This window comes from Alligator sinensis, unplaced genomic scaffold (genome assembly GCF_000455745.1).
Source record: "Alligator sinensis unplaced genomic scaffold, ASM45574v1 scaffold321_1, whole genome shotgun sequence".
In the NCBI taxonomy this organism is placed as follows: Eukaryota; Metazoa; Chordata; order Crocodylia; family Alligatoridae; genus Alligator; species Alligator sinensis.
In genome coordinates, this window is record NW_005841969.1 from 847,284 (window position 1) to 865,096 (window position 17,813).

At 41.0% G+C, this 17,813-nt stretch overlaps 1 protein-coding gene across 2 annotated transcripts in view; it reads left to right on the plus strand.

Annotated features, from left to right (window-relative positions):
• Positions 1-671: 671 nt before the first annotated feature.
• Positions 672-17,813, plus strand: part of ITGA6 (integrin subunit alpha 6) — a 36,551-nt gene continuing 19,409 nt past the window's right edge. The window contains exons 1-10 of one of the 2 annotated variants that reach the window (XM_025200528.1): positions 672-821; positions 1,397-1,476; positions 3,789-4,044; positions 5,610-5,741; positions 7,521-7,637; positions 8,896-9,109; positions 10,114-10,307; positions 10,435-10,523; positions 11,014-11,141; positions 12,945-13,040. In XM_025200528.1, the coding sequence (XP_025056313.1) occupies positions 806-821; positions 1,397-1,476; positions 3,789-4,044; positions 5,610-5,741; positions 7,521-7,637; positions 8,896-9,109; positions 10,114-10,307; positions 10,435-10,523; positions 11,014-11,141; positions 12,945-13,040 (1,322 nt within the window). In that variant the 5' untranslated portion in view covers positions 672-805. The remainder of the gene's footprint in view (positions 822-1,396; positions 1,477-3,788; positions 4,045-5,609; positions 5,742-7,520; positions 7,638-8,895; positions 9,110-10,113; positions 10,308-10,434; positions 10,524-11,013; positions 11,142-12,944; positions 13,041-17,813) is intronic. The other variant, XM_025200529.1, reaches the window with a different exon arrangement.

Here is a 17,813-nt window from a genome sequence, read left to right on the forward strand (position 1 = left end):
AAGATTATATAACACTATTCAGCAATCATTTTATGTAAAATGGTTTGAGATTCTCCTTTGTTTGTGAGCCTACACAGCCCAAATATGCTGCTGAGGAAGTAGGGAATATAGCTGCTGTAGACTGGTGCTGAGTGTTTGCCCAACTCCACTCTCTCACATTCCCAGTCCAGGGGATGCTCAGGTCTATTCTGAAGCAGCTTGGTTGCTAGTAGTTGGTATGTGCCCAGCAGCAGAAGTACAAGTAGCTGTTACCTAATATTTTTTTAATGCTTGAGACGGTTGAGGGGGAATCTGTAAAGCAATCAACCAAAACTATATGTCTGTATGTATTGTTAGAGGTAGAGAGAGAGAGAGTGTGTGTGTGTGTGTGTGTGTGTGTGTGTGTGTAACACACTCTCTCTCCCTCCCTCTAACAACCCGTCTTGTGACCTGCTGTGGTTCACTTGACAGTCTAAAAAACACACTTTTACAGTTACATCATTCTTAGTCCCATTAACAAAGACTGCACTGTGCACCTGCGTTCCCGCATGCTCATGCACTGTCACAATTATGCAAAAGACTACTTCAGTCCCTGCCCCCACTTCCCTTCCCAACTCCTCCGCCTGTTTGCCCAGTCCTTTTACTCTTTTACTCTTGATTCCTTTCTTTTCTCAAGTTATCCACGGAAGTCCATTAACTATATTTCTTTGTCAACAGGTTGCTGGTTGGAGCACCTCGGGAGAAAGCTTTCCCAGCCCAGCAAGCTAACAGAACTGGAGGATTATATTGGTGTGACATTATATCAGAGACATATTGCACACGTGTCATGTTTGATGAGAAAAGTAAGCTCTCTCCTATTTTTGTTTTAAACTGAAGCAACTGCATGGGGCACAGGGCTGTCCAATTTCTAAGTGGCCTGGGGCAGCTGGAGGCTGGAGCAGGGTGCCCAGGGCTCCTGTTACAAATGAGCTGATGAGAGTTGTGGCTGAGCAAGAGTCCTGGGACTGTAACTTAACCATGCAGCCAATGGGCTGCCAGTTGGACAGTCCTGGCTTATCAAACAGCAGGGTCATGAGAGTCTTTACAACCGGATGTGATCATCTTTTGTTCATTTAAAAAAAAAAAAAAAAAAAGGGAAAAGTTACTTTTTAGAAACTTTAAATATATTTACAGTTGTTCTTATCTGTTTTTTGAAGATGCATAAATCTTGGTTTAATTACTAAAGCTGCATTAAAGCAACAAAAATCTGTGATAAAACTAATGTTGATTGCCAATTAAGACTTTGTGACAACATGTATAAACAGTGCCACCTAAAGACCATTTGAGGTACTATGTAAAACTGCTGAAAATGTTGCAAAAAATGTTCATTTTACTGCTTTTAATTGTAATATGGGAACTGTTTTGTGGTGATCTACAGCTGACCCAGAGAAAGAAAGTAAAGAAGACCAGTGGATGGGTGTAACTGTCCGAAGCCAGGGACCAGGAGGGAAGGTGGTGGTAAGTCTGGGATATTCTTAAACATCTTTTCAGGCTTATAAGCCATGTAAGAAAGTTACCTGGAGAGGTGTAACCTTTCAGAGCACTCTGTAGATTTTGTTGTTGTCTTCTAAATCAAAGGAATTTAATTTGTCCCTAGGGAAGCAGGGGATTTTAGATTATCTGAAATTTTTTCCACCATCATGACAACTTAGAACAGAAGAGGTTTGGAATATTTTTCTAGGAATCTGAGTTTTAAGTTGGCATTATTAGGAAGCTTTTTAAGATTTTAATTTTAATATGGAAGCATAAGATTGTCCTTCACCTTTTTTTAACCCAGAAGATTTCTAACCATCATACTTGCTTGCCTGTGCTGCAAGAGTGGTCACATTGTCTTGGATTTATATTGTGTATTAGTATACGTCTCAGTCTGAGATATAGTATGAGTTTATTATGATTACAAAGCAGTAGATGTCCCTGGACATTTTACTGGCCTTTGAGCTAGGGTTGAGGAGTGAATTAACTTTGTAATAAGACCTTGTATTAACGAGGCTAGTCATGATATGAGGCCATACCATTTTTTATTTTACATGGTGCAGAGTAGTTGTTTCATAACTTAATCATTGAATGATACCATAAATCTCTGTAGCTAAATAATTGTCCTTGTTACCAAATATACTTTGTAGAGTAGTGTGGTGCCAGCTACATGTTAGGTACAAGTATGTGCTGAGAACTGTGGCTGTGCTCTTGCATGGGAACTCTTCCAGCCTCACTACCTCCAAAATTGGAGCAAGCTATTTAAGGAAATGCAGGAGTCAGTTAGTACTCCCAGAGTAGGTAATTACTTGTTCTGATATGCCTCAGAACCTGAGTGGAGGGTCAACTTCACATGGCCATGAACAGGGAGACAATAGCTATCTGCTGAGCAAAATGTGTGGGAAGAGCAATTCCCTTCCCACAAATCCCAGTGAAATATGGCAAATGTACATGTGAGATCTGCCATATGCAGAATTTCCAGTAACTGTATGAGTGATGATGTAGTCTCTATGGTAGGTGGTATGTTTTTCATTCCTACCCAACACGCAGATGTTACAAGATATGACTCCACTGTTCTGCAGAACGCAAGCAGGTGGACTAGATCCTCAGCAGACTTAGGCGCTTAAGTTGTGCCTAACTCCACACATGCTGAATTACAGAACTGTGATCTTCAAAAGTTCTGCTGAGCTCTGCCTGGCTCTGGAGGTGCCTGAAGTTCATGGGAGCTGGATCAGGCAGTTATCCTATGTTTTCCAGGACAGTCCTGAGTTTTCAAGGCGCTGTTTCAGTGTCCCCAAAAAGTCCCTGAAATGGCACCTTTGGTCTGAATTCGGAAAATCTGATCCTCACTCTTTGTAAGTTTCTGCAGTGCCAGACAGTTTAATTTGTCTGGTTTCATTGCTAAACAAATGTTACTGCACTGATCCCAGTTCAGGAAGTAGCCTCAGGATCTGCTTCTCAGTGTACATAGCACAACACTGCTAGCTACCACAGGAGGGCAGTTCTGCTTCTTCTGGTTTGGAAGACCTAATCTGCTGGCTTACAGTGCCTCAAGAAGGTGGTCACCCTAGCTGGAACTGGTAATGGTGTAGACAAATTGTGGATCTGGACAATGTGGAGCATGTAGAGTTGCCTCCCGGATTTTGCTTCCTCCAAATTGGTTGCCATATGATGAATCTTATCATGAAAAATTAAGGCTTCAGCACCTTAGTCTTTATAGTACTGAGTCACTGAGTGCCTGCCTCATGCCTAAACCCTGCTGAGATCCATAAACAAGGTGTCATCAGTATGTGTCATCTCAGTAGACCCATCTCTTGGATATGATGCCAGACATGTGTTGGTGGTGAAACTATCATTTTTTATGCAATAGGTCAGTGTTTAGAGGACTTGCCTAGTGACTGCTTATGTATCTTATATTAAATGGCCTTTGGTTATAAAATTATAAGCAGTCATTTGAGTAGGCACTAGGATCCTCCTTGGAAAATGTCCTGATCATGAGACTACAATCACAAGCTCTGCTTCTCTTTTTCTCTATCCAAATAAAACTTTGATTGTGTTTTGCTAAGTGGATAGGCCAGAGCCCATTTCTTGGTGCCTGAGCCTTCCCGTATATCATATAGGGAGCCTATTCTTCCTAAGTTTAGAATGATGGACCCTGCTACAGGGGACAGATACCCAAGCCCCTTGGCTAAGGGAGAACATAGCTTATTATTTGACTTCTAATGATCATTTTCAAGAAGACATAAAGAAGCCATAATATGTTTTGGTTATCCATTATATCCTGGTTCTTCTTGCAGACATGTGCACACCGCTATGAGAAAAGACAATACGTGAACACTCTTCAGGAAACTCGTGATATCATTGGGAGGTGCTATGTGTTGAGCCAAAATCTCACGATTGTGGATGATATGGATGGTGGAGAGTGGAGTTTCTGTGATGGTCGATTGCGAGGCCACGAGAAATTTGGTTCATGTCAGCAAGGTGTTGCTGCTACTTTCACCAGAGACTATCATTATATTGTATTTGGTGCACCAGGCACTTATAACTGGAAAGGTATGACCCTATTTCCTCCCTGTCTTGCTAGATTTTTCACCAGCAATAATTTCTTCGATGTTAAAAAGGATGTTTTTAAGGAAAAGATCTCATTGGTGTCAACCCCGAAAGTTTGTCAATTGTTCTCATAACCTGCTAAATTGTCTCAAAACATGTACATTACAAACTTAGAAGACTTAAAAAAAAGTTTAAAGTTAAAATAGAAGTAGATACACTGATTCTAATTGTATGGTAGGATTCAGTGCTTGTTTTAAAGGATGGATGTTCACATTGGAGCAAATTTAAAGTGTTGCATACATTGTTTTTAAAGTTATTGGGCCAGCACATTATTTTCTGTTTTTCAAATGCATACACCTACACTAAGGCCTTTTTTCATACTTGGTCCCACAGTGTACTTGTTCCTCTGTGTTTGTGATATCAGTCCCTCGCTGCAGAAACTAATTTATCCTGAACTCAATACTGCAGGTAATGAGAAAGTGACCAAAGGCCAAGTATGAAAAAGGAAAAGAAAAAAGAAAACCAAACAAAAATGTAAATATTTAAGGGAAAATCCTGGCTTTTACTTAAGTAAAGTTTTCACTGGCTTCAGTGTTCTACTTAATAAAAACTAAGGGCTTGGCCCATACCCAAAAAATACTGCACCTCTTGGAAAAATAAATGAATAGATGTGTCTCATTCAGTCTTTGTGTAAAAGCTTCTAATGCCAGTCCTGCCTCTCTTCTTAGTAATTTCTCTCTTTGCAGTTCATTAAACCAACAGCTGAAAATGCTGTCCTCCCCCTCCTGTAGAATGTGTGATCTCTGACCCCTGCTATAAATTGTTCCTTCATACACCTGTGTCTTTCATGTGAACCATGCAACATTTTTGAGTTAAGCTTGGGCACACGGTGTACTTTTGTGAAAACTTAATCTTTCACATACCTGTTTCTGTCAAGAAAATTTGACCAAGCTGAAACAGCATATTGCATTCAGAGATTGCTTTGTCTTAATTGCAGAGAACTGCTATGGTGGTATATCAGTTTTAAGAGTATTTTTTCATATTGAGGAAAACCATTTTTGCACTTTCCAAATTGTTAAATATGCCTGTCAGAAGGGAAGCACCCATTTTTATTGAACTTGACACAACTATTTTTAAAACAAAATGTTTCCCAGATGTATCATTTAGCATTTTGTACTGATTTGATAAGAATTTTATGATCAGTATTATAGGTTAGTCTCATAAGACTTTAATAGAAAATGCCATTTTATATGCTGGACTAAGAGGGTTCATAATCTGTTTGTTCCATGTTTGGTTGACAATTTTATTAGTATACCATATTTTTTAGATCATTGCATGGCATCATCATGACTCCCTCGATGCACAAAATACCATGAGACTTAAAAAGGCAGCTAGAATTTACAAAGTCATTCCTTTTTAAAATAACTTCACAAAACATGTTAGTCATTTGGCAGTTCAAACAACAATCTTGACAGCACTGTTCCTAATGTCAACCAGGGACCATTTATCTATTTATTTTCCTCCTTGTCATTCATTCATTTTTTTATTTTACCATTTCATTTCCTCAGGGGTGGTTCGTGCAGAACAAAAGAACCAGACATTTTATGAGCTGAGTATCTTTGATGATGGGCCTTATGAAGTTGGTGATGAGGCTTCCCGAGATGAAAGTCTTGTTCCTGTTCCAGCTAACAGTTATTTAGGTAGGATTAAGCACATGTGATAAAACTCTTGAGACTTTTTGAATACTCACTATCCAAATCTGGTACGATAATATAAAATATGAGCAGAAAGCAAATCATTTATGGACTGTGTAAAATACAGCCCATTCTTGGTCATTCACAGTCTTTTGAAGTGTAAGATGATACTCTGTTAAGGTATCTCTTAAGAGCTGCTAATGTAATGAGACATTTAAGAGCTTTGACAAGGGACTTCAAATTATCGGGAAATGATTATAATCACTCTCCAATGGTAACTAAGTGCTATCTATAGATCCATAGCCCTTGGCCATGTAGCTTTGGGAGTTCTGGTAAAACTTGAGTTTCTGGACATGATTGCTAAGGCCTCATATTGTATTTATCCTTACAACATAAAAACTGTAGTCAGCTGCCAGACAGTGGTTCTCAACCAGAGTGCCCTGAAAACCTGGGGTGCTATGAGAGCCTTTCAAGGGTGCCATGGAAGATTAGTACTGTTAGGTGTGCCAGCACGCACTTGTGATTCACAAGATAACCCCAGAGATTTCAAATAGAAATTCAGTGTAAAAAACTCTGACCCTGTTGTAGTCTTTCTGAGTTCTTTGCAGTAGAAGAATTTCTGTTGTTTTTCTGTAGTCAGAAATTCAAGTTAAGAACTGACACTTTCTGAGGGATGCCTTGAATTTTAAAGGGTTGAGAACCACTGTTCTAAGACTATTTGCAGTCTGGCTGTCCTAAGTAATTCAAGTACAACCTGGTAAATATGCTTTTAACAGTTTTAAACATTAATGTAGCTTGACACTGCTATAGTGTGATTTTTTTTTTTTCATGATAAATAATAAAAGAAAACTTTCCTATTTAAACCAATTTGTGAAGAAAGACAATTGTTCCTAGGTCAATGGATAGATGGGACTGCAAACCAACAGGATAACCTGGTGAAGAATAAAGCTGAACTGAATCTTTGAAAAGCTGAATAGTGTTAAGAGAAAAGTGCAAAGTAATTTGGTATCTCTACACCAGCACTTTAGAAGTTAAAAAAACCTGCTGTTTGATGCAATCAAAATGAACCCAGAAGGTTAAGTGCTGGTGATGGAAAAAGAGAGATTTAATTCTTGGCATTGCGTATGGGAACACTCACAAAAGTGAGGGCCAGCCAAGGTTAGAGCCAACTTAGAGTGAATTTTTTTTTCCAACTATTTAGCTGGTCTAATAAAATATATCACATTTACCCAAAGAACCTTGTCTGCAAAGTGAGCATGAGACTTTTTAAAGAGGATATAGACCATGAACTGCAGATGCAGAATGAATACAATGATCTAGGAGGCCTTTGTTCAACTGGAATAAGATCAGGAATGAATAGGTGCAGTGGACAATAATTACTGATGGTAGAGAGACAAATTGATAGCCAAACTAAGGATCTGAGAGGTCTTTTGGATTGAGGAAAGGATGCCTTAGAAGGAGTTTTTAGATCACTGTGCAGAGAATAAGACTAAAAAGTATGGTGATTAGTATTTGGTCTTCCTGTTCATCAGCATGGATTTCATATCAAACATAATACTGTATTTACATTCTAGGATGTAAATTTAACTGGTGGATTTGTCATTCTAAAATGATTTTTCTTGATTTGCATCTTTCAAATTCAGTTACTTTTCTCTTTCATTGGCATTTATTGGCAGTTGCTATGCCCTAGGTTATTATGAGCCTGCATGGTTCTGCAGTTGCTTTGCTGTTTAACGACCATATTTTTATTCTTCTTTGATCTCTTCCTTCCATATATGTTTACAGGTCTTCTGTTTTTGACAAGTGTTTCTGATACTGATCCTGATCAGTTTGTATACAAAACACTACCTCCCAATATAAGGGTGGACAAATCAGTGGATGTGATGATGAATAGCTACCTAGGTTTGTGACCTCTTGAGGTGACAATATATATGGTCTCAATCATAGTTTTTTGTTTTTTCTTTTTGTTTAAACATCTACGTAAACTTGGACACACTTTTTTCCCATTTCAAATACACTTGGATTAAGTCATGTGATGGCAGGGATTCAGATGAAGGATAACTTGGAAAGTAAGATGCATTTAAGACAAATTAACCTGCAGTGTAATTCTTAATGCATCCTGGGGCCGCCTTACCAAGTTTATCTGAAACTCTGTCTTGCAGTGATTTTTTTGTAATTGAGAATTGGAATGGCAGTGGTGAAGGATTACAGGAGGATAAAAAGGGCAGCCTCACTTACTATTTTTTTATGCTTCTCTCCTAATCTAGACTTTTTTTCCTTTGAATTTGTGACTCTGGCGAGTGAAAACTTTTTAGCACAAATTCATGCCACGTTCCAATATATGCAATAATCATATTTAAAGTATGTGAAACAACTCAAACCCCCTTTTTAAAATTTAGGTTTGATCCTGGACATTTAGGGCTTCATTCACTTAAGTATGTCATTTACAAACATATTCAGGTTAATACTGCTAATTTCACCACTACAGATTCTCAAATACGGTGTAACAAATTAACATAAGACACTGTGCTTGTGCAGTATACTTTGCATGTATATGACTGAGAGTGCTTTGTTTGTTTGTTTGTATGTATGTTTGTGTGTGTGTGTATAAAACTTCATAAGTACTATTCATCCTGTGTTAAAATAAATACTTAAGCTATATTAAAGTGGTAAAGTTTGACTTGATCTTAAGTTAATACATTTTTAAATGGCTGCCGTAAGCATATATGACGTATATGAAAGGTACTGCATGGTCAGTAAAATCTGATACTATATAGACAGTAAGAGGTGGAGATTTGTGTCTGTATATACAATGTTTAATACATACATGTACAGACAACATCAGATTTTATTGAGCAAGCATGCTTATGGTGGATTTATATAAGAAAAATGTTTTCTTCAGGCCCTTCATATCTCTAGCAAGAGCACAGATATAAGCCTCATAGCATTTTATATTCACACTTGTGCACTCTTAAGCTGTTTGGTTTTTTTCCAGCTGATCTAAAAGCTACTGGAATGACTAGCTTACACTCTGGATATATTTGCTAAATTTGGTTGCAGTACCACTACTAAAAACCACTTTAATATAGTGTGCACATGTACTTTTCATATTTAATGATGGAAAAAAAACTTACTTTTGTGTGTTCACTTTTTGTTCTAGGTTTTTCTTTGGACTCTGGCAAAGGTATTGTGTCTCAGGAGGAGATAACTTTTGTGTCTGGTGCACCACGAGCCAACCACAGCGGGGCAGTTGTTTTGCTAAGAAAAGATCCTAGTATTCCGAGAGCGCTTTCACTTGTGCATATATTTGAAGGAGAAGGGCTAGCCTCTTCGTTTGGCTATGATGTTGCAGTTGTGGATCTCAATAAGGATGGGTGAGGCTTTTTTTTTTTTCCTACTAAGTTCTGATTTTTGCATTGCTATGGTGTCTTCCGGGTAAAATAGCTGCCTAAACATGTGCTCTGTGGGGGAGTGGTTGGGACAGGGGGGAGGGTGTTTTAATTACAGTGGTTTCCAGACAGCTACTCTAATTAAAATGGCTTACTGTCACATGTATTAAGCCTCCAGGTATTTTAAAATGGCCTCAAGACACTTTATCTAACGGTCATTTGACGAAGTTTAGATATGGCCCTTACAGTCGTTTTAAAACACGCAAGAGCTTAATACATGACCGTGTGGCAGTGCTTAAGCTTAAGCATTCTAATTAGAACGTGGGGCAAGCTCAATTAATTGAGTTTTCTCCAACGCGTTCTAATTAGAATGCAAACGAGCCAATGTTTTGTTTTTTTTTTTTAAAAAGTGACTTGAAGATGCTGAGAAAAAGGGAAGGTGTATATATTTTTTCTCCTTCTCCTTTATGCTATGTAAAGAAGACTTGCTAAGTTTTTAGTTTTCTTACTTTGTTTTTGGGCTGTTTTTCCTGCTTGGTTTTGACCCTAGGAATGGTAAGTTCCGTGTCCTCCAGCTTTGTGGAGGACCTGCTGAGGGTCTTGGAGTAGACTGGGCAAGCTTTCCTTGTTAACTGGAGGGTGTTAGTAGGGGAAAAAAGTCTAATCACTTATGGGCAACTAAGTTTAGAAAATGAATAAAGCACAAAAAAGCAGGAAAAATAAACTAATTCTGATACATAAAGAAACACTCTTGATCATTCGTTATATATCAAAGAAGGGGGAAAAGTCTGAAACTAAACTGTCACTTTAATGAATGCCCTTAGGTTCATTCTTGTTACTGTACCCATTTAATGTACTTTTTAACAACCTTTGCTACCTCTTTGTCAGACCAACTGACTTAAAGACTATGGGCTTGATGTAATTTAAATTGACGGGCATTTCCAGTTACTTTTCATAGCTCTTTTAAAATTGTTGTGTTTTATTTTAAGTTGGCAAGATATTGTTGTTGGAGCCCCACAATACTTTGAGAGAGATGAAGATATTGGTGGTGCTGTGTACATCTACATGAATCAGAACGGCAATTGGGAAGGCGTGAAGCCAGTTCGCCTTAATGGAACTACTGATTCCATGTTTGGTCTTGCTGTTGAAAGTATTGGCGATGTTAATCAGGATGGATTCCCAGGTGAGAAAGCAGGCCTTGAAATAAGCGTATGCCCATTTTTGCTCAAAACCAGTTTCTGAGCACCTCATGCTATCATGGATGTAACCATTCAAAGATTCTTCTGAATATCGTAATTTCTTTTCAACAGATATTGCAGTAGGGGCACCCTATGATGGTTCAGGCAAGGTGTATATATATCATGGATCTAAGAATGGAATAAATACAAAAGCAACACAGGTAATTAAGATAATATGCTCAACCTTGAATTGGTGTTAAACATAAGAAGTTACCCTGGCACGTTAGGACTACAAATATCTACTTCCCTCCCACTTCTACCAGTGAAAAAGGGGTATATAAGAAAGCTCTTTGGGGTTGTACAAAGGGTGTGTTGTTGGCAAAGAAGATCAGGAGTGGTTAATTTAATACTGAGCCCTTCTACTGAGGAAATCAGTGTAGAGTTCATTATCACTAATAGGAAGTAGGGAAGGGGCCACTGGCTACATAAGCTCTATTTCATAAGGGATCTGCTAATACCAGAGAGCCGTTGATTAGAGCCCAGACATTTTTTATTTTTTTTTAAGCAAAAGTTTCTCTCCTTTGAGGTGTCTTACCTAAATGAAGTATTCTCAGAATTCCTTGATATTTTTAGTTTTTGAGTATGAAACCTTTGATATATCCTTTTTAAGAATCTTAAACGCTTCATTCTTGACAATCTGTTTGTTTTTAGATTCTTGATGGTGAAAAAAATAACATTCAATTCTTTGGTTATTCTATTGCCGGAAATATGGATCTTGATAGAAATTCCTATCCTGATATTGCTGTTGGGTCACTTTCAGATTCTGTATCTGTTTACAGGTAGGTATATAATATTTTACTAAATCTATGTTGATTTTATTTTTTAACACTCTTCTTTGAAGAGACCGGTGTGTTTTCTCAGGTTTGTAATGCGTATTTTAATCCTGAGGTTCAAAACTCTGTTTCTGCTATTTGAATGGTTAGAGCAAGGGTTGAACTCAGCCCCCTTCATACCAAGATGTAAACAGATTGGGGGTGAATGAGAGAGTTGGTGAATCCACGACCACAGATCTATCATCTCTTAATTGAGGCATTTTAACTCATTTACTCTATACAGCTCCTTGTTGTAATGCAGTGGCAGACGTAGACTGTACAAGTTTTGTTATCATCTCTTCCGTGCCAACCACTTTGGTTTCTCCTTTAAGGAACCCTACAGGTGGGCCGAATAACCCACTTCTTCATTGTCTTGTCTCTCAATTAGGCCCAATTTCTCATGTGCTAATTCTGTTAGTTTAACTCCAGTCTGTTTGTTCGGTAGTTATAATTTTGATCTAACCCTTGGGTAGCATTAACAGACCTTTTTTGTTTGGATTAATTTGGTTCTAGTCTGTCTTTTCCTATTATAAAAGCTTCTGTTATCTCAAGTGTTATAACAATCAGTGTTATGTTACAAACTTTTTTCCACCATCATTTGAGCTGATAGCTTGGGTAGGCCTGTATCACAATATACCAACTTGGGCCTCTAGGTACTATCATAGTGCAAACAACAATAATTTATTTCCTGCTGCAGTCTTTCAGCTGAGTGCCATAGATGTGGGGCATATGCTGCCCATAGGTTGCAGTAGTGGGGCTAAGTGAACTATTTTGGCCTCTTATGGCTACCTCAAGCCTGTATTTTAGCTATTAATGCTTTGTATTGAACACAGGCTTTGATCATGAGAAGATCTGGTGTTAATGTAATTCCCCTCAACATACAGCATCACTGACAATAAGCAGGAAGGGGAGGATTTGATCAGGACCATGAACCCATTTCAAGTTCAGAGTTTTGGTGCTTATCTTCAGGACTCTCCATGTTTAGGGTTCAGCATAGCTAAATGGGCATCAAAAGCTCCAGGATGAAGGCCATGCTTGACAACTCGTTTCCTTGGGCATAGTGAAACTTTACCATAAAGGTAAAGCTCATCTCTATAGGAGATGGAGCTTTCTGGGAGGCCAGTCTGAGACTGGAAAAACTCCCATGGGAACTAAAGAGAAATCTTCCCTTCAGAAAAACTTTAAAAAACAGAACACTCCACTGCACATGCAGTTCTTCCTCTGATGAGGATGGGAGAATAAACCACACATGACAAATTTGTCATACTGGTTCATGGTGCACTAAAAGGTGCTTGATATTATGCTGATGAAGGCAGCACAGAAATCTAAATAAGCCAGAAGGTAAACGCGAGAATATTTAAGTTGCTGTGGTATAAAAGTGAGCCAGCGGAAGCCTCCCATTACAAAAAGGAGTACTCCATTACAATAAGTAGTACTTAAGTCCACTTTTAGGACAAATTTACCAGCATTGGTATTGCTAGAGTCAATAGTAAAAACCCTATTTTTATATATTTTTTTTTTGTTTGTTTTGGTCAGGCTTGTTTATCTTGTCTAGAATATGCTTTGTTTCTAACCATACTGAACATCAAACGCAGTAATTTTTTTCAGGGCAATGTGATTTTTTTTTCAGGGTAATGGGATATAGGGTATTCAGTGTCTTCACAGTAAATCTGCGAGAGCGTAAAAGCCTTTTATAAAGTGAATGAGTAACATGACTATTTTATTAACTGTAACTTTTTGTTTCATCCCTTCAATGCTACCCAAAATAAGGTCTCGGCCTGTTATAAGCATTAAGAAAACAATTAAGATATTGCCTGACAAAATTGACTTAAACAGAAGAACCTGCCTTGAACCCAGTGGAATCTGGTAAGGTGTTTAATTTATTTAATTCTGAGGCTTGGCATAATGAGTGTTTCTTATTTTGTTTCTTAGGCTTCACAGAAAAAAAACAAAAACTTATCAGACTAGTTTTCATGTTATGAGCACAAAACTTTAACTATCAAGGTAATTATAATGTATGTTTGAGTCCCAATATGGACTCTCAGAATCTTTGGATTGTGTCTACTAGGCTGAAGTGCTGCGACAAATGAGAATTATATTTTTATCACCACAGTCAATCATTGGCTTTTGTTCTTGAGTGCAAGGACAGGGAAATGGATTTAATTGGTTGTTCCTGTGTATCTTTATTCTTTGTTGTGCAACTTTTTAGAACTTAAAATTCCTTGCTTTACTTCAGAGCTTTCTTCTGACTGAAAAAATATTGCTTGCACGGTGCGCACTTTTAACAAGAGCTAAAAGGCTAAGGTTGGGTAAGCAATGGAAAGGAATAGGAGGTTTCTTCAAAGACACATTTCACAGTAGTAAATATCAACTGTACTCTCTCTTCATTGCTCGTAGACTGTATATAGATGTCTCATTGGACACAAGACTGATTTGTTCCAGGGTTTGACCCGGATCAAAACAGGTGTGGCGCACTGTGGCAAAGTGGGAACTCCCTGACCAGCCACAGAGCTAGTCTCCCACCTGCCTCTCTCGCCTGCCACTCCTTGTTGCTAAATGATTAGGGTTTTAATTAGGTGGGAAGTTGCCCATTGAATGCCCTGTTCTCTTGAGCCTATGTATACAGCTCTAACCACCCCTAACTGGGCTCAGGTGGCCGCAGCCGTGCTTGGCCCCACTGTCTGCTCCCTGGGGCCTTGCATCCCACATGGGCTCAAGTGCCACACCAGGGCGTGCCTGGCTCTCTACTGCCTCTGATGATAAATAACCCACCTGAAGGTTGGGGCTGGGGTTAAGGTGCCCCTCCTTGCTTTGCTCTGGGGAGGTAGCTGGCCTGGCATTTCCTGGGGGCTCCCACACCTCAAAGAGCCCCACCAGGGTGCAGTTTTAGATCATGCCCAGGGCCAGGAGGCCTCCTTCCCTGTAGCCTCTCCCTGACCTCCTCCAGGTTGTTCTTGGAGCAGCAGCTCCTCCATGAGATGTTGCTTCCCTCAGCACCAGGCAGCAACTGCTGCCCCCAGCCCTGCTGGCCTGAGACTTAAGATGGCTGCTCATCAGGCCTGAGCTGCACCTGTCTGGCCCAGTTCTGAAAGTGGCAGAGCACCAGGAGTGCTCCAACACATGCCTTCCCCCTTAAAATGGTTGCTGGGGGGGCGTTTCCCCTGCTGCTCAGCCAACAAGCTTTTCCCAGAGCTTGCAACTTCCCTAAGTGGCGAGCACCTCACTGGTGCTCTACCACACATGCGCACAGCTCGTCCAAGCTGCATTGCTGCTGTTTCTCTACCAGTAGGTCAGCAAGAGCACACAGCCTGGCTGGCTTGTCTTGGAATGCCCCACGGTAATCTAATAGACACGCACAGCTGCGTCCTAGGCAAAAGCTTAGGCACATTTTATCCTACATACTTCAGAGGGAATTGAAGCAGGAAACTGGACTTGTATGTCTGTTGGATCCTGGAACAAAAGGCGTTCTCCTGGGCCCAATTCGAGGTCTATTTGCAGCCTTACACTTGAGCTTCTAAATAATAAGAATGAATAGGGTGCTGGGTAGGGCACATGTTAATTGCTCTCCCTCTGTTTAGTATCATTTTTTCTTCCCTGTCCTTGTCCATGGTTCGGAGCTCTGCTTATGTTGGCAAAACCCCCAGTGAGGGTGCAGCTTTGTATAGTGCAGCCGATATCACTCTGATGGCAGAAAACCTATAGGCAACCCCTGCTTAACACTGTTTCATTTCAAACCTGCTATTTAACTATAACACTTATTTTAAATTGATACCTGATTTCGCCTTAGCGCTCAGCGAGTTTCAGTATAACACTTGCGGTCACCATCTTGGGTCATTAAAAACAATTGCGGTAGCCATCTTTGGTCGTCATATACTTTCGGTTTCACTTAATGCTCATTTCGCTTAACGCTCAGTTTTTCAGGAACCAATTAAGAGTGCTAAGCAGGGGTTGCCTGTACTTCTACTGACAGAGCAGTACTTATTCTAGGGGGCCTAGCTGAAATGCTGCTGCCAGAATTAGTGGCAGCAGCCCCTGTACCCTTTATTAAATGCAACATGTTTGCTCATTTGAGAGCGCTTTAGATGGCTTTTTCATTACCTGGCAGATCCTCTCTAGAAGCAGATGTAATAGGCTCTTTGTATCTTAGCTATAAAAAGAAGGGTTTGATTCTTTTCTTACTTATTCATCATAAATTATTGAGACTACAGGACTACTGTAGGAGAGTAGAAGGCATGGAAGGTAGTATTAACATGGAATAACAACCCTAGGGAAATGTTAGGGTGATGTTATACGTTACCTTTAAACTGTCATAAAGGCACTTAAAACCCATTAAAGGGTGTTAACTCATCCTAAAACCCATCTAAGGGTGGGGCTGTCTTCTAGCCATTCTACCCAGGTTGAGATAAGGTATTGTTAGTCAGTTCCCTGGAGATCTAGTGATCAGTTTGCAGTCTTCCAGAATCCCAGGATGCACAGCTTCCAGGCACTCTACCCCCTCCCACCCTCTTGCAGCTCCAGGGTCTCACCACCTGACAGCTCTGTGCAGAGCACAAAACCACTGTGGCTGAAGTGCAGTGGCTGGGGGAAACATGCTTTTCCCTGGCTCCACAGTCTCGCCACCTGACAGCTCCATGGTCTGGCCTCCCAGCATGCCTCCCCTGGCCTACCGCACCCTGGCCTCCCCCTCTGAAAAGCTGGTCCCTGGTGAGGGGGGCTGTGGAAGGGGGCTCAAGGAAAAGCTTTCCCCTTCCAGCCTTCCATAGCCCCTCATAACGGGGACTAGACTTGGGGAGGCTTGAGGAAAAGCTGCCCCTCCCCTTCCCAACTACTCGACTGGATAAGGGAGAAAAGGGCCAGGGGTGTGGGAAAATTTCAATTACCCTCAGGTAAAGTCAGCTTAAATTAAGTTTTCCCATGCCTTGTGCTGGGCTTAAAAGTACAGGCTGCTCCGAGCAAGGCTTTTGGGGCGCGTGGGGAAAGTATGGGATGGGACGAGGAATCTGAGGTCTGGTTTGGAAGGGTTCTTTGCTGCTCGTTTGGAGCCCCCTCCCTCTAGGCCGGGGTGATCAATTATTTTGGGCAGAGGGCTGCTTACTGAGTTTTAGCAAGCCATCAAGGGCCACATGACAGGCAGCCAGGGGCAGATGAATATTAATTTTCTAAATTTTGGGGGTGCCCTGCAGGCCAGATAGAATGGCCCACGGGCTGCACTTTGCCCACCCCTGCTTTAGGCTGAGACGGGCCCTTGGAGGACTTGGGGTGGGGGGAGGGGAAAGCTGGAGTTCCCCTAAATCATCTCACCTGGGACAGGATTGTGAAAGGTTTAGCAGGATTTGTTGCAGGTGGTTGGTGCTTGCCAGCCCCCTCCCAACCCCTTTGGCCAGGACAGGAACGCATAGGCCCCCTGTGCCTCAGCAGTCTCCTCTCAGCCTGCCAGACTCCCCTGCCCCGACCTGATTCCAGTCCCCAACCTTTGCCAGAGGGTTTATTGGAGCAGGCTGGTGTGGGGCCATTTGGCTGGGCTCAGCTAGGAGGCTCCCCAAGGCCCAGTTCTCTACTGCTACCCACAATTCACTAATGCAGGGGTTGTGACTTGTACAAAGGGGTACATGGAAAGGTGCTAGGGGGTACAAGTAGGCGGGCAGGGATGGAGCGCCACCACCCCGTGCTGCCGTCTCCTAGGAGAAGGGCTTGGGGGAGAGGATGGGGGAAGGGCAGCGCTTCCCCTCTGTGGGCTGCACAGGTGCTGCCCGGCCAGCTGATTGCAGGCTGCCATCCACCACCTGCTGCTGCCATGTGCCAGCCCCCGCTGGCCGCCACCACCAGAAGGGGTACGTTCCTTTAAAAAAGGTCGAAAACCCCTGCACAAACGTATGAGACGGTCTTAATTTTTTTTAGGGTTGGTTGTTTTTCATTTCTATGTGCCACCCTTCCCTCTCCTCTCCCACCAGACAGGGAATGAATTGAGTTTGGCCACAGCACTGCTTGCTAGCCCTCTAGTGACAAGTCACAGTTATGCAGGTCAGAGATGGCATTAAGCCTTAACCTGCGACTGCTCTGAAACTGTCCTAAGTTCATGTTGGCTAAAATGTTTTAAAGGTAACCTGTAATAGCACCCTCACATGGGCTTTTCACTAGAAATATGAAATTGGACTTATCTTCCTATGGAACAGACAGTAAAACAGAAACTAATCTGATTGTACAGAAAGAAACTCCTTGACCAACATAACTTTGGGCAGTGACCTGTTATGCACTAGCTTCCTATAAGCTTCTGTACGAGCGCTGACGGTGACTAAAACTAATTAATCATTGTAATCATTACACCTGTGCTAACAGAATGCAGAGTAGATGAGAGACTGCTGTGAGAGAGATGGCATTTTCTGTCCTCTCAACATGAATGCAAATGACTATACAAGGTTCATGGCAACAGAGAATTGCTCCCATTTATTTTTAAACAGGCCCTCTCTACACATTACAGATATCACACAATTAACTGGCTAATTGCATAATTACCTTAAGACCAGCTACATATGCTATCATGACATAAAACTCCAACTGACTGTAACGTTAGACCTCGAAAATGTGTTCTAACTTTATAGGTGATAGTTATTGAGCTTTAATTTGCGCCGCCCCCCCCCC